Source organism: Myxine glutinosa, chromosome 11, assembly GCF_964187855.1.
Source record: "Myxine glutinosa chromosome 11, kmMyxGlut1.1, whole genome shotgun sequence".
In the NCBI taxonomy this organism is placed as follows: Eukaryota; Metazoa; Chordata; class Myxini; order Myxiniformes; family Myxinidae; genus Myxine; species Myxine glutinosa.
In genome coordinates this window covers 50,216,630-50,238,255 of record NC_136271.1, presented here as the reverse complement: position 1 = coordinate 50,238,255, position 21,626 = coordinate 50,216,630, and the positions used below count along the sequence as shown (strand labels likewise).

General features: G+C 44.9%; 1 protein-coding gene across 1 annotated transcript in view; it reads right to left on the bottom strand.

Moving 5' to 3' along the window:
- Positions 1-19,819: 19,819 nt before the first annotated feature.
- LOC144888295 (uncharacterized) overlaps positions 19,820-21,626 on the bottom strand; it is a 1,974-nt gene continuing 167 nt past the window's right edge. Inside the window, exons 1-4 of the mRNA XM_078765961.1 lie at positions 21,623-21,626; positions 21,265-21,507; positions 20,868-21,001; positions 19,820-20,778 (exon numbers count right to left, since the gene is read on the bottom strand). The exon at positions 21,623-21,626 is cut by the window's right edge and continues 167 nt beyond it. Of these exons, the coding sequence (XP_078622087.1) occupies positions 20,977-21,001; positions 21,265-21,507; positions 21,623-21,626 (272 nt within the window). The 3' untranslated portion in view covers positions 19,820-20,778; positions 20,868-20,976. The remainder of the gene's footprint in view (positions 20,779-20,867; positions 21,002-21,264; positions 21,508-21,622) is intronic.

Sequence of the window (21,626 nt, the reverse complement as noted above, 5' to 3'; positions counted from 1 at the left end):
CACTAGCAGATGTGCAAAACGTGGTTTTCAACGCCAGCACAAGTGCAGAAAGTGGTTTTGCAATACTAGTACATGTGTGAAAAGTGGTTTTCAATGCCAGCACAAGTGTGGAAAGTGGTTTTAAACACCAGCACAAGTGCGGAAAATGGTTTTGCAACACTAACACAAGTGCGAAAAGTCATTTTGCAACACTAAGACAAATGCAAATTGTGGTTTTCAACACCAGCGCAAGTGTGAAAAGTGGATTTGCAACACTAACACAAGTGTGAAAAGTCGTTTTGCAACACTAGCACAATATCAAAAAGTGGGTTTCAATGCCAGCACAAGTGACAAAAGTGGTTCTGCAACACAAGCTCTAGTCTGGAAAGTGGTTTTCAATGCAAGCACAAGTGCGAAAAGTGGTTTTGCAACAGCAACACAAGTGTGGAAAGTGGTTTTCAATGCAAGCACAAGTGCGGAAAGTAGTTCTGCAACACTAGCTCAAGTGTGGAAAGTGGTTTTAAACACCAGCACAAGTGTGATAAGAGGTTTTGCAACACTAACACAAGTGCGAAAAGTCGTTTTGCAACACTAACAGAAGTGCAAAAAGTCGTTTGGAACACTAACACAAGTGAGACAAGTAGTTTTGCAACACTAACACAAGTGCAGAAAGTGGTTTTGAGCACTAACAGGAGCGAAAAAAGTGGTTTTCAACACTAGCAGATGTGCAAAAAGTGGTTTTCAATGCCAGCACCAGTGAGAAAAGTGGTTCTGCAACACAAGCTCTAGTCTGGAAAGTGGTTTTCAATGCCAGCACAAGTGCAAAAAGTTGTTTTGCAACAGCAACACAAGTGAGACAAATGGTTTTGCAACACTAACACAAGTGCAAAAAGTGGTTTTCAACGCCAGCACAGGTACGAAAAGTGGTTCTGCAACACAAGCTCAAGTGTGGAAAGTGGTTTTAAACACCAGCACAAGTGCGGAAAATGGTTTGGCAACACTAACACAAGTGCAAAAAGTGGTTTTTCAACACTAACACAAGTGCAAAAAGTGGTTTTGAAACACTAACACAAGTGCGAAAAGTGGTTTTGCAACACAAACGCAAGTGTAAAAGTGGTTTTGCAACACCAACACAAGTGAGACAAATGCTTTTGCAACAATAACACAAGTGCAAAAAGTGGTTTTCAATGCCAGCACAAGTTCGAAAAGTGGTTCTGCAACACAAGCTCAAGTGTGGAAAGTGGTTTTCAATGCCAGCACAAGTGCGGAAAATGGTTTTGCAACACTAACACAAGTGCAAAAAGTGGTTTTGCAACACCAACACCAACACAAGTGAGACAAATGGTTTTGCAACACTAACACAAGTGCAAAAAGTGGTATTGCAACACTAACACAAGTGCGAAAAGTGGTTTTGCAACACAAACACAATTGTAAAAGTGGTTTTGCAACACTACCACAAGTGTGAAAGTGGTTTTGCAACACGAGCGCAAGTGCGATAAGAGGTTTTGCAACACTAACGCAAGTGCAAAAAGTGGTTTTCAACACTAGCAGATGTGCAAAACGTGGTTTTCAACGCCAGCACAAGTGCAGAAAGTGGTTTTGCAATACTAGTACATGTGTGAAAAGTGGTTTTCAATGCCAGCACAAGTGTGGAAAGTGGTTTTAAACACCAGCACAAGTGCGGAAACTGGTTTTGCAACACTAACACAAGTGCGAAAAGTCATTTTGCAACACTAAGACAAATGCGAATTATGGTTTTCAACACCAGCGCAAGTGTGAAAAGTGGATTTGCAACACTAACACAAGTGTGAAAAGTCGTTTTGCAACACTAACACAAGTGCAAAAAGTGGTTTTCAATGCCAGCACAAGTGACAAACGTGGTTCTGCAACACAAGCTCTAGTCTGGAAAGTGATTTTCAATGCCAGCACAAGTGCGAAAAGTGGTTTTGCAACAGCAACACAAGTGTGGAAAGTGGTTTTCAATGCCAGCACAAGTGCTGAAAGTAGTTCTGCAACACTAGTTCAAGTGTGGAAAGTGGTTTTAAACACCAGCACAAGTGCGATAAGAGGTATTGCAACGCCAACACAAGTGCGAAAAGTCGTTTTGCAACACTAACACAAGTGCGAAAAGTCGTTTTGCAACACTAACACAAGTGAGACAAATGGTTTTTTAACACTAACACAAGTGCAGAAAGTGGTTTTGAGCACTAACAGGAGCGCGAAAAGTGGTTTATAACACTAGCAGATGTGCAAAAAGTGGTTTTCAATGGCAGCACCAGTGAGAAAAGTGGGTCTGCAACACAAGCTCTAGTCTGGAAAGTGCTTTTCAATGCCAGCGCAAGTGCAAAAAGTTGTTTTGCAACAGCAACACAAGTGAGACAAATGGTTTTCCAACACTAACACAAGTGCAAAAAGTGGTTTTAAACACCAGCACAAGTGCGGAAAATGGTTTTGCAACACTAACACAATTGCAAAAAGTGGTTTTTCAACACTAACACAAGTGCAAAAAGTGGTTTTGCAACACTAACACAAGTGTGAAAAGTGGTTTTGCAACACAAACGCAAGTGTAAAAGTGGTTTTGCAACACCAACACAAGTGAGACAAATGGTTTTGCAACAATAACACAAGTGCAAAAAGTGGTTTTCAACGCCAGCACAAGTGCGAAAAGTGGTTCTGCAACACAAGCTCAAGTGTGGAAAGTGGTTTTCAATGCCAGCACAAGTGCAGAAAGTCGTTCTGCAACACCAGCTCAAGTGTGGAAAGTGGTTTTGAACACCAGCACAAGTGCGGAAAATGGTTTTGCAACACTAACACAAGTGCAAAAAGAGGTTTTGCAACATTAACACAAGTGCGAAAAGTGGTTTTGCAACACTAACACAAGTGTAAAAGTGGTTTTGCAACACTACCACAAGTGTGAAAGTGGTTTTGCAACACGAGCACAAGTGCGATAAGAGGTTTTGCAACACAAACCCAATTGCGATTTGTGGTTTTCAACACTGGCACGTGTGCGAAAAGTGGTATTGCAACACGAACACAAGTGTGAAAAGTGGTTTTGCAACACTAAGCCAAATGCGAATTGTGGTTTTCAACACTAATGCAAGTGTCAAAAGTGGATTTGCAACACTAACACAAGTGTAAAAAGTCGTGTTGCAACACTAACACAAGTGCAAAAAGTGGTTTACAACACCAGCACGAGTGCAGAAAGTGGTTTGCAACACTAACACAAGTGTCGAAAGTGGTTTTCAATGCCAGCACAAGTGTGGAAAGTGGTTTGCAACACTAACACAAGTGCAAAAAGTGCTTTTCAACACTAGCAAATGTGCAAAACGTGGTTTTCAATGCCAGCACAAGTGCAGAAAGTGGTTTTGCAATACTAGTACATGTGTGAAAAGGGGTTTTCAATGCCAGCACAAGTGTGGAAAGTGGTTTTGCAACACTAACACAAGTGCAAAAAGTGGTTTTCAATGCCAGCACAAGTGAGAAAAGTGGTTCTGCAACACAAACTCTAGTCTGGAAAGTGGTTTTCAATGCCAGTACAAGTGCGGACAATGGTTTTGCAACACTAACACAAGTGCAAAAAGTGGTTTTGCAACACCAACACAAGTGAGACAAATGGTTTTGCAACACTAACACAAGTGCAGAAAGTGGTTTTAAGCACTAACAGGAGCGCGAAAAGTGGTTTTCAACACAAGCAGATGTGCAAAAAGTGGTTTTCAATGCCAGCACAAGTGACAAAAGTGGTTCTGCAACACAAGCTCTAGTCTGGAAAGTGGTTTTCAATGCCAGCACAAGTGCGAAAAGAGGTATTGCAACACTAACACAAGTGCGGAAAGTGTTTTTTCAACACTAACACAAGTGCAAAAAGTAGTTCTGCAACACTAGCTCAAGTGTGGAAAGTGGTTTTGCAACACAAACGCAAGTGTAAAAGTGGTTTTGCAACACCAACACAAGTGAGACAAATGGTTTTGCAACAATAACACAAGTGCAAAAAGTGGTTTTCAACGCCAGCACAATTGCGAAAAGTGGTTCTGCAACACAAGCTCAATTGTGGAAAGTGGTTTTCAATGCCAGCACAAGTGCAGAAAGTCGTTCTGCAACACAAGCTCAAGTGTGGAAAGTCGTTTTAAACACCAGCACAAGTGCGGAAAATGGTTTTGCAGCACTAACACAAGTGCAAAAAGTGGTTTTGCAACACTAAACAAGTGCGAAAAGTGGTTTTGCAACACAAACACAAGTGTAAAAGTGGTTTTGCAACACTACCACAAGTGTGAAAGCGGTTTTGCAACACGAGTACAAGTGCGATAAGAGGTTTTGCAACAAAACCCAATTGCGATTTGTGTTTTTCAACACTGGCACATGTGCGAAAAGTGGTATTGCAACACGAACACAAGTGTGAAAAGTGGTTTTGCAACACTAAGACAAATGCGAATTGTGGTTTTCAACACTAGCGCAAGTGTGAAAAGTGGATTTGCAACACGAACACAAGTGTGAAAAGTCGTTTTGCAACACTAACACAAGTGCAAAAAGTGGTTTTCAATGCCAGCACAAGTGCGGAAAATGGTTTTGCAACACTAACACAAGTGCAAAAAGTGGTTTTGGAACACCAACACAAGTGAGACAAATGGTTTTGCAACACTAACACAAGTGCAAAAAGTGGTTTTCAACGCCAGCACAAGTGAGAAAAGTGGTTCTGCAACACAAGCTCTTGTCTGGAAAGTGGTTTTCAATGCCAGCACAAGTGCGGAAAATGGTTTTGAGCACTAACAGGAGCGCGAAAAGTGGTTTTCAACACTAGCAGATGTGCAAAAAGTGGTTTTCAATGCCAGCACCAGTGAGAAAAGTGGTTATGCAACACAAGCTCTAGTCTGGAAAGTGGTTTTGCAACACCAACACAAGTGCAAAAAGTGGTTTTCAACGCCAGCACAAGTGCGAAAACTGGGTCTGCAACACAAGCTCAAGTGTGGAAAGTGGTTTTGCAACACTAACACAAGTGCGATAAGAGGTTTTGCAACACAAACCCAATTGCGATTTGTGGTTTTCAACACTGGCACGTGTGCGAAAAGTGGTATTGCAACACGAACACAAGTGTGAAAAGTGGTTTTGCAACACTAAGACAAATGCGAAAAGTCATTTTGCAACACTAAGACAAATGCGATTTGTGGTTTTCAACACTGGCACGTGTGCGAAAAGTGGTGTTGCAACACCAGCACAAGTGCGGAAAATGGTTTTGCAACACTAACACAAGTGCGAAAAGTCATTTTGCAACACTAAGACATATGCGAATTGTGGTTTTCAACACTAGCGCAAGTGTGAAAAGTGGATTTGCAACAATAACACAAGTGTGAAAAGTCGTTTTGCAACACTAACACAATATCAAAAAGTGGTTTTCAATGCCAGCACAAGTGACAAAAGTGGTTCTGCAACACAAGCTCTCGTCTGGAAAGTGGTTTTTAATGCAAGCACAAGTGCGAAAAGTGGTTCTGCAACACCAACACAAGTGAGACAAATGGTTTTGCAACACTAACACAAATGCAAAAAGTGGTTTTGCAACACTAACACAAGTGCGAAAAGTGGTTTTGCAACACTAACACAAGTGCGAAAAGTGGTTTTGCAACACAAACACAAGTGTAAAAGTGGTTTTGCAACACTACCACAAGTGTGAAAGTGATTTTGCAACATGAGCACAAGTGCGATAAGAGGTTTTGCAACACTAACACAAGTGCAAAAAGTGGTTTTCAACACTAGCAGATGTGCAAAACGTGGTTTTCAACGCCAGCACAAGTGCAGAAAGTGGTTTTGCAATACTAGTACATGTGTGAAAAGTGGTTTTCAATGCCAGCACAAGTGTGGAAAGTGGTTTTAAACACCAGCACAAGTGCGGAAAATGGTTTTGCAACACTAACACAAGTGCGAAAAGTCATTTTGCAACACTAAGCCAAATGCGAATTATGGTTTTCAACACTAGCGCAAGTGTGAGAAGTGGATTTGCAACACTAATACAAGTGTGAAAAGTCGTTTTGCAACACTAACACAAGTGCAAAAAGTGGTTTTCAATGCCAGCACAAGTGACAAAAGTGGTTCTGCAACACAAGCTCTAGTCTGGAAAGTGATTTTCAATGCCAGCACAAGTGCGAAAAGTGGTTTTGCAACAGCAACACAAGTGTGGAAAGTGGTTTTCAATGCCAGCACAAGTGCTGAAAGTAGTTCTGCAACACTAGTTCAAGTGTGGAAAGTGGTTTTAAACACCAGCACAAGTGCGATAAGAGGTTTTGCAACGCCAACACAAGTGCGAAAAGTCGTTTTGCAACACTAACACAAGTGCGAAAAGTCGTTTTGCAACACTAACACAAGTGAGACAAATGGTTTTGCAACACTAACACAAGTGCAGAAAGTGGTTTTAAGCACTAACAGGAGCGCGAAAAGTGGTTTTCAACACTAGCAGATGTGCAAAAAGTGGTTTTCAATGCCAGCACCAGTGAGAAAAGTGGGTCTGCAACACAAGCTCTAGTCTGGAAAGTGCTTTTCAATGCTAGCACAAGTGCAAAAAGTTGTTTTGCAACAGCAACACAAGTGAGACAAATGGTTTTCCAACACTAACACAAGTGCAAAAAGTGGTTTTCAACGCCAGCACAAGTACGAAAAGTGGTTCTGCAACACATGCTCAAGTGTGGAAAGTGGTTTTAAACACCAGCACAAGTGCGGAAAATGGTTTTGCAACACTAACACAATTGCAAAAAGTGGTTTTTCAACACTAACACAAGTGCAAAAAGTGGTTTTGCAACACTAACACAAGTGTGAAAAGTGGTTTTGCAACACAAACGCAAGTGTAAAAGTGGTTTTGCAACACAAACGCAAGTGTAAAAGTGGTTTTGCAACACCAACACAAGTGAGACAAATGGTTTTGCAACAATAACACAAGTGCAAAAAGTGGTTTTCAACGCCAGCACAAGTGCGAAAAGTGGTTCTGCAACACAAGCTCAAGTGTGGAAAGTGGTTTTCAATGCCAGCACAAGTGCAGAAAGTCGTTCTGCAACACCAGCTCAAGTATGGAAAGTGGTTTTAAACACCAGCACAAGTGCGGAAAATGGTTTTGCAACACTAACACAAGTGCAAAAAGTGGTTTTGCAACATTAACACAAGTGCGAAAAGTGGTTTTGCAACACAAACACAAGTGTAAAAGTGGTTTTGCAACACTACCACAAGTGTGAAAGTGGTTTTGCAACACGAGCACTAGTGCGATAAGAGGTTTTGCAACACAAACCCAATTGCGATTTGTGGTTTTAAACACTGGCACGTGTGCGAAAAGTGGTATTGCAACACGAACACAAGTGTGAAAAGTGGTTTTGCAACACTAAGACAAATGCGAATTGTGGTTTTCAACACTAATGTAAGTGTCAAAAGTGGAATTGCAACACTAACACAAGTGTAAAAAGTCGTTTTGCAACACTAACACAAGTGCAAAAAGTGGTTTACAACACCAGCACGAGTGCAGAAAGTGGTTTGCAACACTAACACAAGTGTCGAACGTGGTTTTCAATGCCAGCACAAGTGTGGAAAGTGGTTTGCAACACTAACACAAGTGCAAAAAGTGCTTTTCAACACTAGCAGATGTGCAAAACGTGGTTTTCAATGCCAGCACAAGTGCAGAAAGTGGTTTTGCAATAATAGTACATGTGTGAAAAGTGGTTTTCAATGCCAGCACAAGTGTGGAAAGTGGTTTTGCAACACTAACACAAGTGCAAAAAGTGGTTTTCAATGCCAGCACAAGTGAGAAAAGTGGTTCTGCAACACAAGCTCTAGTCTGGAAAGTGGTTTTCAATGCCAGCACAAGTGCGGAAAATGGTTTTGCAACACTAACACAAGTGCAAAAAGTGGTTTTGCAACACCAACACAAGTGAGACAAATGGTTTTGCAAGACTAACACAAGTGCAGAAAGTGGTTTTAAGCACTAACAGGAGCGCGAAAAGTGGTTTTCAACACTAGCAGATGTGCAAAAAGTGGTTTTCAATGCCAGCACAAGTGACAAAAGTGGTTCTGCAACACAAGCTCTAGTCTGGAAAGTGGTTTTCAATGCCAGCACAAGTGCGAAAAGAGGTATTGCAACACTAACACAAGTGCGGAAAGTGGTTTTTCAACACTAACACAAGTGCAAAAAGTAGTTCTGCAACACTAGCTCAAGTGTGGAAAGTGGTTTTACAACACAAACGCAAGTGTAAAAGTGGTTTTGCAACACCAACACAAGTGAGACAAATGGTTTTGCAACAATAACAAGTGCAAGTAGTGGTTTTCAACGCCAGCACAAGTGCGAAAAGTGGTTCTGCAACACAAGCTCAATTGTGGAAAGTGGTTTTCAATGCCAGCACAAGTGCAGAAAGTCGTTCTGCAACACAAGCTCAAGTGTGGAAAGTGGTTTTAAACACCAGCACAAGTGCGGAAAATGGTTTTGCAACACTAACACAAGTACAAAAAGTGGTTTTGCAACACTAACACAAGTGCGAAAAGTGGTTTTGCAACACAAACACAAGTGTAAAAGTGGTTTTGCAACACGACCACAAGTGTGAAAGTGGTTTTGCAACACGAGCACAAGTGCGATAAGAGGTTTTGCAACACAAACCCAATTGCGATTTGTGGTTTTCAACACTGGCACATGTGCGAAAAGTGGTATTGCAACACGAACACAAGTGTGAAAAGTGGTTTTGCAACACTAACACAAATGCGAATTGTGGTTTTCAACACTAGCGCAAGTGTGAAAAGTGGATTTGCAACACGAACACAAGTGTGAAAAGTCGTTTTGCAACACTAACACAAGTGCAAAAAGTGGTTTTCAATGCCAGCACAAGTGACAAAAGTGGTTCTGCAACACAAGCTCTAGTCTGGAAAGTGGTTTTCAATGCCAGCACAAGTGCGGAAAATGGTTTTGCAACACTAACACAAGTGCAAAAAGTGGTTTTGGAACACCAACACAAGTGAGACAAATGGTTTTGCAACACTAACACAAGTGCAAAAAGTGGTTTTCAACGCCAGCACAAGTGAGAAAAGTGGTTCTGCAACACAAGCTCTAGTCTGGAAAGTGGTTTTCAATGCCAGCACAAGTGCGGAAAATGGTTTTGAGCACTAACAGGAGCGCGAAAAGTGGTTTTCAACACTAGCAGATGTGCAAAAAGTGGTTTTCAATGCCAGCAGCAGTGAGAAAAGTGGTTATGCAACACATGCTCTAGTCTGGAAAGTGCTTTTCAATGCCAGCACAAGTGCAAAAAGTTGTTTTGCAACAGCAACACAAGTGAGACAAATGGTTTTGCAACACTAACACAAGTGCAAAAAGTGGTTTTCAACGCCAGCACAAGTACGAAAAGTGGTTCTGCAACACAAGCTCAAGTGTGGAAAGTGGTTTTAATGGGCTGTTGGTCAACGTGAAGCGCAGACGGCTCGTCCAGGCCGAAACCTTCAGCTAGCTTGCTTGTTCGCTGAGCGGCTCATTGAGCGGCTCACCGAGCGGCTTGCCAAGCGGCTTGCTGGAAGGTTCCGTCCGGCAAGTTTAGTTTGCACGCTTCCGGCAGCGGACGACTTTACCCGCCTCCTCGCCAGTTTCCCGGCTCTCACGCGGCCCACCTTCTCAGCGCTGGCCGTTAAACACAGGGTGGAGCACCATATACCCATGGTCGGGCCGCCGGTCTATGCCCGGGCACGCCAACTCGAGCCCACGAAGCTCGCCGTGGCGAAAGCGGAGTTCGCCATGCTGGAGCGGCTGGGGATCGTACGGCGCTCCAACAGCGCTTGGGCTTCTCCTCTGCACATTGTGCCGAAGCCCGGCGGAGGATGGCGGCCGTGTGGGGACTACCGCCGGCTCAATGATGCCACCACCCCCGACCGCTACCCGGTCCCGCATATCCAGGACTTTGCTGTCCGGTTGGCAAACACGACCGTGTTTTCCAAGGTGGACCTCATCCGGGGCTACCACCAGGTCCCCATCCAACCGGACGATGTCCCGAAGACGGCCGTCATCACCCCTTTCGGCCTCTTCAAGTTCCTGAGAATGCCCTTCGGGTTGAAGAATGCGGCCCAGGCGTTCCAACGGCTTATGGACAGCGTCTTGCGCGACTTACCTTTCCTTTTTGTCGACCTGGACGACATCCTAGAAGCGAGCGCGTCCCAGGAGGAGCACATGCTCCACCTCCGCACGCTTTTCGAATGCCTGGGCCAGCATGGCCTAATCATCAACCCCGCCAAGTGCCGTTTCGGCGTCGCCACCATCGACTCCTTGGGGCACCGCATCACCAGGCACGGGGCCGTCCCTTTATCGGCCAAGGTGGAGGCGGTCAGGGATTTCCCGTGGCCCCGCACGATCAAGGGGCTCCAGGAGTTCCTGGGCATGGTAAATCTTTACCACCGCTTCATGCCCCACGTCGCCCAGCTCCTCCGCCCCTTGCACGAGGCCCTCCGGGGCAAGCTGGGCAAAGGTGACATCGCCTGGTCGGAGCCGATGGCCGCGGCGTTTGTGGGCGCAAAGCTGGCCCTGGCCGACGCCACCATGCTGGCGCACCCGGCGCCCGATGCACCGATCGCCGTCACCACCGACGCGTCGGACTACGCGGTGGGCGCGGTGCACGAGCAGTGGGTGCGTGGTGCTTGGCAACCGCTGGCGTTTTTTAGCCGGCAGCTTCGCCCGCACGAACGCCGCTATAGCACCTTCGACCGCGAGCTGCTCGGGCTCCACCTGGTGGTCCGACACTTCCGCCATCTACTGGAGGGCCGCCCGTTCACGGCTTTCGTCGACCACAAGCCCCTTGTGTTCGCGATGGCTAAGGTCGCCGAGCCATGGTTGGCACGGCAGCAGCGTCACCTCTCTGCCGTGTCCGAGTACACGACGGACATCCGTCACGTGGCGGGTAAAGACAACCCGGTGGCGGATTGCCTTTCCCGGTCCGTCGTGCACACGGTCCACCTCGGGGTCGACTATGCCCGGATGGCGGAGGACCAGACCGCCGACCCCGGCGTCCAGGCCTTGCGGACCGCCGTCACGGGCCTCCGCGTCACCGAGGTGCCGTTCGACGCCACGGGCGCGGCCCTCCTATGCGACGTCTCCCTCGTCGGCCTCGCCCCATCGTGCCTGCTGGCTGGCGGTGCCCAGTTTTCGACGCCATCCACGGCCTGTCCCACCCGGGCACGAAGGCATCCCAGAAGCTCGTCGCGGCGAAGTTCGTCTGGCATGGCCTCCGGAAGGACGTCCGCGACTGGGCCAGAACATGCCTCGCGTGCCAGCACACAAAGGTCCACCGCCACACCCAGGCCCCGTTGGCCCCGTTTCGACCACGTGCACGTCGACTTGGTGGGACCTCTGCCCCCCTCGCGGGGGTTCACCCACCTCCTCACCATGGTGGACCGCACCACACGGTGGCCGGAGGCCGTCCCATTGGCGGCAACGTCTGCGGCTGATGTGGCGCAAGCCTTCACCGCCACTTGGGTTGCCCGGTTCGGTGCCCCCTCGGACATCTCGTCCGACCGCGGCCCCCAGTTCACCTCGGAGCTCTGGGCCGCGGTGGCGCGAGGGCTCGGGGTGAAACTACACCGCACCACGGCCCACCACCCCCAGGCCAATGGCCTGTGCGAGCGCTTTCATCGCTCAATGAAGGCCGCGCTCCGGGCCAGCCTCCGCGACGGCGGCTAGGTCGACAGACTCCCCTGGGTCCTGCTGGGCCTCAGGACGGCGCCCAAGGACGTCCTGCGCTTGTCCTCGGCAGAGCTGGTTTTGGGCAACCACTGCGGGTACCGGGTGAATTTATCCCTGACTCCACGGCTCCTTGGTCCGCGGCGCAACAGCGCTCCGCCCTTCAGGAGACCGCCCGGAGGTTTGCCCCGGTGCCGACGGCACACCACGGTTGCCCGCCTTCCCATGTCGCCCCGAAGCTTCGCACGGCAAAGTACGTCTTCATCCGGCACAACGCCCACCTGGCACCGCTACAGCCCCCGTACGACGGGCCCTTCCGCGTGCTGGAGACCGGGGACAAATTTTTCACCATCGACATCGGCGGTGCCCCGGATCGCATCTCCGTGGACCGCCTCAAGCCGGCCCACCTCGATCCGGACCACCCCCCGCAAGCAGCTCTGCCTCCGCGTCGAGGCCGCCCCCCGGCGGTCGGACCCCCGGCACACCCCAGCCCCGCCGTCCCGCTACCCCCCAGCCCTGCACCCATCGCCAGGGGGCGTTTCGGCCGGGTCATTCGGCTTCCCCGCAAACTCACCCTTCAGGTGCGCGGGAATTCTGGGGGGGGGGGCGCGTGTGGCGGGCACAAGGGGCAATAATTCCACGCACCAGTGGGTGGCGCGAGCGTCCAGGCGGGGAACGAGAGCACATGCCCCGCCTTTCGACCGATCGGCCACGCCCGGGGATTAGGCGTGGCCTCGGCACATATATGCGGGCTCTACGCTCGAGCCCGCCCAGTGCTGAAGTACGAGCTTTGAATAAAGACTCTTTGTACCTACGCGTTGTGGCCTTCCTCTCTGGCAATCGAGTTGAGTGTGTGCAGCACCACACTACAACTGTCCTCACATACATATATTAATTATACGAACACATGTATTAATATATGACTGTCGTCATATACATATATTAATTATACAAACATATATTAATATATGACTGTCCTCATATACATATATTAATTATACAAACACATGTATTAATATATGATTGTCCTCATGGCTATTATTGTCGATATTTCTTCTGATCTGAGGTTAAAAAAAACCCTTTTAAAGCATTATACGTATCAAGGGATACATATTATGAAACAGGGAAACCTCATACACACTTTGGCGGTTTTAAAATTTAATAAAACGACTTTATTAAAAATAAAAATAAAAAAAATAAGGAACATTGAAGCAAACGCTGCAAAAGATACACCGCCCGAACGAACAACCACGACTTTTAACTACATTTACAACAAAAGTTGAAAAGATTTTCACATCACAATGTTAACAAGAACATTGGCAACGGAGAACTTATAACCATATGTCTCGATATGCGATATTTACGATGTCGATGTGTACGTAATATTGGCTCAAAAAATGCATTGAATCACGCAGTGGAGTTCACTGCTCGGTTTGTAAAATTCAAAATACGCAAAAATGGTTTCCCGAAGCCATAGAAAATTAAAATTCCGTTTCTTGGTTAATTTGGGGTTGTTTTTTTCGCTTTTGTCCTACGTCCTTTCGTTTAGCCGCATATGGCGTTTGAAAATGCACAAACCGCATGCTTTGTTTAACTCTCATTGCGTCAATTTACATGTAATGGCAATAAAAAAATACATTTCCGTACTTACACCAATGTCCTTCACAAAATGATGTGTTTCATTTGAAAAAGTTTTTAAAAAGTTTTTTCGTGTAAAACAAGTTCATCCATTCCATGCACATGTGGACATCACAGGTCAATTCTGAATACATTTTCGGATTCAGCGTTGAATTTCATACGAGGAAATGTATTTGCAAGTATGTGCGACTCAAAATAACAATTTGACACACGAAAACCATGTCACATCCACACACCTGAAAATAGTCATTTTTGACAATGTTGCAACGCCTATATCTCAGGACATTGTGGTGGAAAAAAGATATAATTTGACAGGTACACTACACTAATAGTGTAGTATAACATATATGAAAGGTTTGTCGATATGTCTTTCGCATGTGAAATTACACAGCCTCACTCATGGTCAATTTCACATGATTCAGGAAGGTGAAAATCGGGTTGTTGCCGCCATTTTCTAGGCCGGTGTAGATCACAGGTCAATTTCCCTTACATTTTCGGATTCATTGTTCAATTCTCTACAAGTGAGTGATTTTTTATGTATGTGTGACTTCAAATAACATTTTTACACATGAAAAACGTTCGTTTAATAACTTCTGATACAACATGTAAAAGTGGTCCAAAACGTCCAAGTGAAACTCGCTCAATTCAACTCGCACAAGCTAATGTGACCACTCATTCTTCTGGGGAAATACCCCGTGCACATGCTGGTCACACTTAGAAATCATGTAAGTCTTTCTAAGTTCATCAAATACTGACATCGCGATCGACAGAATCTGAGGTAAATATCGATGTTTCTTCTGAGGTAAAAACAAAAAAATCCGTTTTAAAGCATTATACGTATCAAACCATACATTTTAAGAAACGGGGAAACCTCATACACACTTTGGTAGTTTTAAAATTACATATGTCGTCATCAGAAAAAAATGAACATTGAAGCAGACGCTGCAAAATATACACCGCCCGAACGTATAACTACGAGTTTAAACGACAGTTAGAACAAAAGTTAAAACTATTTTCACATCACAATGTTACCAAGAACATTGTCAACATAGCACTTCAAATGGATTTTTAATCGACAAAACCGAGTTGTTCGTGTGCAAGTGCCGTAAATTGGCAAAAAGTGACGTAAAGTGGAACAAACAACAACAGGCATTTTCAGGTCATTTTCCCTGCAAGAGCAGGGTTTAGCCTTGCGGTCCCCATGACTAAAGCCGTAAAGTGCCAAAACAATAAATACTCACAAGTGCCACAATGTGCCGTATATGGTCATAAAGTGCCGTAAATGCGCATAAAGTGCCTTAAATGGACATAAATGCCATAAAGTGTCGTAAAATGCAACAAGCGTTACGCCTCGGTCCCCCGTCGGTGAAGTGATGCGAGTTGACAAAGTGGAAGACGCAAGACGAAGAGAAATGGCGACACGCAGACACACATCTCTCTTTAATATAGAGTTGATCCCTGTTAGTCTTATACAGTGCATCTCTCTTATATGAGGCTTCGCTGCGCCCTCCCAGACTGAAACCAAGCCCTGCATTATAATTTAAGAAGGGCGATGTTTACAGAAAATGATAGTTTCAAAAATGTATTGGTGTACACATAAAATGTATTGGTGTACACATAAAATGTATTGGTGTACACATAAAATGTATTGGTGTACACATAAAATGAATTGGTGTACACATAAAATGTATTGGTGTATACATAAAATGTATTGGTGTACACACAAAATGTATTGGTGTACACACAAAATCAATCCATATTCTCACAATCATCACAACACACCAGACACGCAGTCTTCCATGTGTGAACTCGTAGACAAATACAATTTTTTTCCACTTTTATGTTTACGTTTACACCTGGTAACCAAACTCGCTCGCCTGCCAGATGAAGATCCTGAACGACTCTGCAATCAAACAAACGACGTCTTGCTGATCCCACGTCGTGGGCGTGGCCTCATCCTCCCAGGTGATTGGCTAACTCGCTCGCGAGCCTGACGAAGATCTTGAGCGAGCCATAAAAGGTAACCGATAACATGCAAATTGTGGCGCAGGCAGTGATGTATATATGGGGCTGGGGTCCAGTGCCTTCTTCCTTGCAAACGTGAAAATTGTCACGTGATCGCTCTGAGCTGTGGCAGAGGCAGAGGCAGAGGCTGTAATGTTCAGAACCCAATCGGAAATGCGCCAAGTTATGACTAACAATATGGATCTAAACAACAACAACAACAGGCGTTTTAAGGCCATTTCCCTGCTAGAGCGGGGATTAGCCTTGCGGTCCCCATGACGATCTTCTCCATTTTGCCACATTTTAAGCATCTCTCCTTGTTAACCCCCTTGCCCGCATTTGTTCTTCCACCATCTTTAGCCAAGTCTTTCTCGGTCTTCCCCGTCCTCTACTTCCTTCTACATTCATTTCCATCACTCTTCTCAACCAGTCACTTTCATCCTTCTTTAACACATGACCAAACCATCTCAACCTGTTCCTCTTCACAGCATCAATCACAGGCTCTATTCCCATCATCTTTCGCAATTCATCATTTGTCTTCCTCTCTCTCAATGATACTCCGCACATCCACCGAACCATTCGCATTTCCACCCTTTCCAACCTTCGTTGCTGCTCTACGTTCATTACTCATGTCTCGCTCCCATAAATCATAACACTTCTCACACATGCAGCATACACCTTTCCCTTCAGTTTCAACGACACTCCCCTCCTCATCAGCACGCCACTCAGTTCCCGAAACTTCTTCCATGCACATCTCACTCGAGCAATCGTTGCCGAGTCTGATCCACCTTCTCCATTCAGCATGTCTCCGAGGTAGCAAAATGTTTTCACACCTTCCAGCTTCATGCCGTCTCCAAGATCCAACTCAACATTTCTTCCGTCTGCAGCTCCCTCTGTGCACACCTTACATTTGAATGTAGCTGCCACGTTGGTTAATGACCCTCTCAGACCACTACATTTTTGATGAACCCACTCAGCGCACATTGCACATTGAATGGGGTTCACTCCGACACCCTTCCTGCACACAGCACACGGCCACTTCCCAGTTCTCTCCACCTCACCACATGCTTTACCACTTGCCATCACCTTCGTTTTTCCTATATTCACCTTCAGGAATTCAACAATATGGATCTAAAGATGAAAGAAAAAAAAACTCGGCCTCAGACAAACCTCCCTCTCCCCCCCCCCCACACACAGGAGCCTCGACCCCCGCACATTCGCAGGGTGCAAACGGGCAGGGTATCAGGCAACTTGAACTTGGCAGCCCGGCCTGGCTCGTACGTCCAAACTTCATTCTTCACACGCTGGTGACCAGGCTGCCGCTGATAATGCCCACATAATCCCAATGCAGCCTGCGTGGGAGTATAGCCACTGATCTACAGTAGAGCAGGCAGCGTGGAGTCTGGCGGCGAGGATGGAACATCACGTGATCGCTCTGAGCGAATCAGCGAGCTGCTCTGGCACAGGCTGAGATCAGTGTATAATGTTCCTCGCTGAAATGCGCGAAGTTAAATATGAATAAAAAAATATGGATCTCGTCATCGGAGGTCATTTTTTGGTAGGCCATGTCCTTCCCAGGCCCAATGGCCTTGTCTATGCCAAAAATCAAGGACGTGAGCCTCTCCGTTTAGGAGTCTATAGGTAACATACTCTCTCACACACACACACACACACACACACACACACACACACACACACACACACACACACACACACACACACACACACACACACACAGATACACACACACAAACTGTTTTATTTATATAGATAGATTACACACATAAATGACAACTATTATTATTAATCTTGTTGGTAAATCTGCTTCAGGAAAAAAACTTTCATCAATCTAAGCTCTTGAATAGTAAAAATGAAATGATTTTTTTTTTTTTTTAACTATGTTTCGTCTTGTATCTACAACAACCAGAGCAATGTGACCAGAAGTAGAAGGTGAAGATTATTACTACATTTCAATGGAGGAACATTTGTGATTCAGAACAAAGGTCAAATATTTGAGGAGGTCTCTCTTGGCACAACAAAATATTCACATTGTAAGAATGAGTTCAAGAAACTACAAGCGTTACACCTCGGTCCCCCGTCGTTGAAGTCATGCGAGTTGAGAAAGTGGAAGACGCAAGGCGGCCATCTTGGATTTTGACGTGGCGACCCAATTTTCAATAGCGTTCTTCCTTATGTGTAGATACACACACACACCAGATTAGAAGTTAGTAGTTCGTTTATTTTTCAAGATATTTCTCTCACAAGGTTCAGACATGGATATGGTGGCGGCCATCTTGGATTTTGACGTGGCAACCCAATTTTCAATAGCGTTCTTCCTCATGCCTAGATACACCCACACACCAGATTAGAAGTTGGTACTTCACTTATTTTTCAAGATATTCCGCTAACAAGGTTCAGACATACATGGCGGTGGCCATCTTGGATTTTGACGTGGCGACCCAATTTTCAATAGCGTTCTTCCTTATGCCGAGATACACCCACACAACAGATTAGAAGTTGGTACTTCGCTTATTTTTCAAGATATTCTGCTCACAAGGTTCAGACATACATGGCGGTGGCCATCTTGGATTTTGACGTGGCGACCCAATTTTAAACAGCGTTCTTCCTTATGCCTGTATACACCCACACACCAGATTAAAAGTTGGTACTTCGCTTATTTTTCAAGATATTCCGCTCACAAGGTTTAGACATACATGGCGGCGGCCATCTTGGATTTTAACGTGGCGACCCAATTTTCAATAGCGTTCTTCCTTATGCCTCGATACACCCACACACCAGATTAGAAGTTGGTACTTCGCTTATTTTTCAAGATATTTCTCTCACAAGGTTCAGACATGGATATGGTGGCGGCCATCTTGGATTTTGACGTGGCGACCCAATTTTAAACAGCGTTCTTCCTTTTGCCTCGATACACCCACACACCAGATTAGAAGTTGGTACTTCGCTTATTTTTCAAGATATTTCTCTCACAAGGTTCAGACATGGATATGGTGGCGGCCATCTTGGATTTTGACGTGGCGACCCAATTTTAAACAGCCTTCTTCCTTATGCCTCGATACACCCACACACCAGATTAGAAGTTGGTACTTCGCTTATTTTTCAAGATATTTCTCTCACAAGGTTCAGACATGGATATGGTGGCGGCCATCTTGGATTTTGACGTGGCGACCCAATTTTAAACAGCGTTCTTCCTTATGCCTCGATACACCCACACACCAGATTAGAAGTTGGTACTTCGCTTATTTTTCAAGATATTCCGCTCACAAGGTTCAGACGTACATGGCGGTGGCCATCTTGGATTTTGACGTGGCGACCCAATTTTAAACAGCGTTCTTTCTTATGCCTAGATACACCCACACACCAGATTAGAAGTTGGTACTTCGCTTATTTTTCAAGATATTCCACTCACAAGGTTTAGACATACATGGCGGCGGCCATCTTGGATTTTGACGTGGCGACCCAATTTTAAACAGCGTTCTTCCTTATGCCTAGATACACCCACACACCAGATTAGAAGTTGGTACTTCGCTTATTTTTCAAGATATTCCACTCACAAGGTTTAGACATACATGGCGGCGGCCATCTTGGATTTTGACGTGGCGACCCAATTTTAAACAGCGTTCTTCCTTATGCCTGGATACACCCACACACCAGATTAGAAGTTGGTACTTCGCTTATTTTTCAAGATATTCCGCTCACAAGGTTCAGACATACATGGCGGTGGCCATCTTGGATTTTGACGTGGCGACCCAATTTTAAACAGCGTTCTTCCTTATGCCTGGATACACCCACACACCAGATTAGAAGTTGGTACTTAGCTTATTTTTCAAGATATTCCACTCACAAGGTTTAGACATACATGGCGGCGGCCATCTTGGATTTTGACGTGGCGACCCAATTTTAAACAGCGTTCTTCCTTATGCCTGGATACACCCACACACCAGATTAGAAGTTGGTACTTCGCTTATTTTTCAAGATATTCCGCTCACAAGGTTCAGACGTACATGGCGGTGGCCATCTTGGATTTTGACGTGGCGACCCAATTTTAAACAGCGTTCTTCCTTATGCCTGGATACACCCACACACCAGATTAGAAGTTGGTACTTCGCTTATTTTTCAAGATATTCCACTCACAAGGTTTAGACATACATGGCGGCGGCCATCTTGGATTTTGACGCAGCATCTTGGACATTTAAATAATGATAAGGGATATATGTATGGTTTAACCGTTATTGATTTGAGGAGTAGATTTGCATGGGTTGTTCCTTGGAAAAACACAGGGGGTAATACTCCTTTGTTAGCTTTCAGTGGAATATTTCGTAAAAGCAAAAGGAAACCAAAGAAGGTATGGACTGATGAGGGAACAGAGTTCTACAACAAAATGTTCATGAAATTTCTTAAGGGGGAGGGTATTAAGTTATACAGCACCTTTAATGAAGGGAAGGCAGTTGTTATTGAGCGTTTTAATCGCACTTTGAAAGAGAGACGATATAAAAAATTCACACAACTCGGTTCTCAACAATGGGTATATTCAATTCAGGACATTGTAGATAATTACAATAGTACAGTACATTCATCAATAAAATCAAAACCATCGGAAACATTTACAAAATTAGAATACGAAAAGAGGATTCATTTGAGAAAACCCAAGTTCAAAGTTGGTGATATTGTAAGAATCTAAAGATGGAAAAGTCATTTTGAGAAAGGTTATACAAAGAGATGGACGAATGAACTTTTCAAAATCGTTGTCATGGATACAGTTCCTTGGACCTATAAATTATATGATTTAAATGGACAAGAAATCTTGGGTTCATTTTACTCACAATAATTACAAAAAAACAAAGTTGATAAACCAACAAACCACAACCACCTCCATACCACAACACATCCATCCATACTTTCATCCACCCCACCCAGATTAGTTAATTAACGTAATTCCCCACACACAACACATTCATTTAATTAGTAGTACTAAAAAAATTCATAAGCCACGCCCACACAGACCACACCTACTCAAACCACGCCCACACAGACCGCACCCACACAGACCACACCCGCACAGACCACATCTGCACAGACCACACCTACTCAAACCATGCCCACACAAACCACATCCATAATCCCCATCATCCCCCACCCCTTTGTGCGCCCCCACCCTTGACCCATCACCCCCCATCATCCCACCTCCACCCCCACCTTCCCCACACACACACGGGAGGGGAGGGGTATGGGTGGAATGAGAGGGGTGATGAGTCATTGACAGGAGCACATTTCCACCTTCTTTTTTCCTTTATTCTCTTTTTGTAATTAATAATTAAATAATTGGAGACAAAACAAATATAATTAAAACTATGCGACATTAAAATCTTATTATTTCGCCATTTTTCTTGGGGTAAGAGTAGATATTCAGTTTCCCCCCAGCATGGATTGAAGTCAGCTGCACCAGATCTTTTGAGGTCTTCAATCTCCTTCTGTTTAGCATAGGGGAGAGCATATAATGATTGTAGGGAAGAGATAACGTGGAATGGGTGAGGGAAAGATTACAGATTAAAGCATTTACCTCCATAAAATTGAGTTTTGCATCGAGATGAAGGCTGAACCCAACACAGGTTGGGAATGTGCTGACACTCCTCAGAACTTCAAGGTTGTGAAATTCGTTGATTTCATCATCAAACATCATGTTGTATTTTAATGCTGGAAATAAAAGAAACAGTTAGTTAAAGTTAATAACACACATACACACACACACACACACACACACACACACACACACACACACACACACACACACACACACACACACACACACACACACACACACACACACACACACACACACACACACACACACACATACATGCACACACATATACACATGCATACACATATACATGCACAAACATATACACACACACACACAGTAACAAAGTTTGTGAATAATTAATTATATCTCTTACCTCTCGCATAACGTCTCATACAAGGTGTTTAATTCGTTGTCAGTCCTTTGTTCTGTTGTCTCCCCAACTTTGGGGAATATTAAACGGTGAGAGAGGTCTTTCAAACACCGTGTCATCTCATTATGTAGCCCCCTCCGAACCTCAGTCAGTTCTGTCAGGGTTTCATTCATATTCTCCCATTGTTGGTGATGATCATTGGCTTCATTTTCAACATCAACCATCAACTTTGACATTGAGGAGAGGCTGTTAAAAAAGAAAAAGAACAATAATTGTTAATCATGTAGTTATTTGGTTCTATATAAAACAATGAATAATTAATCGTTGAAACAAAAAAACCCCAAAAAACAAACAAACTTACCTCT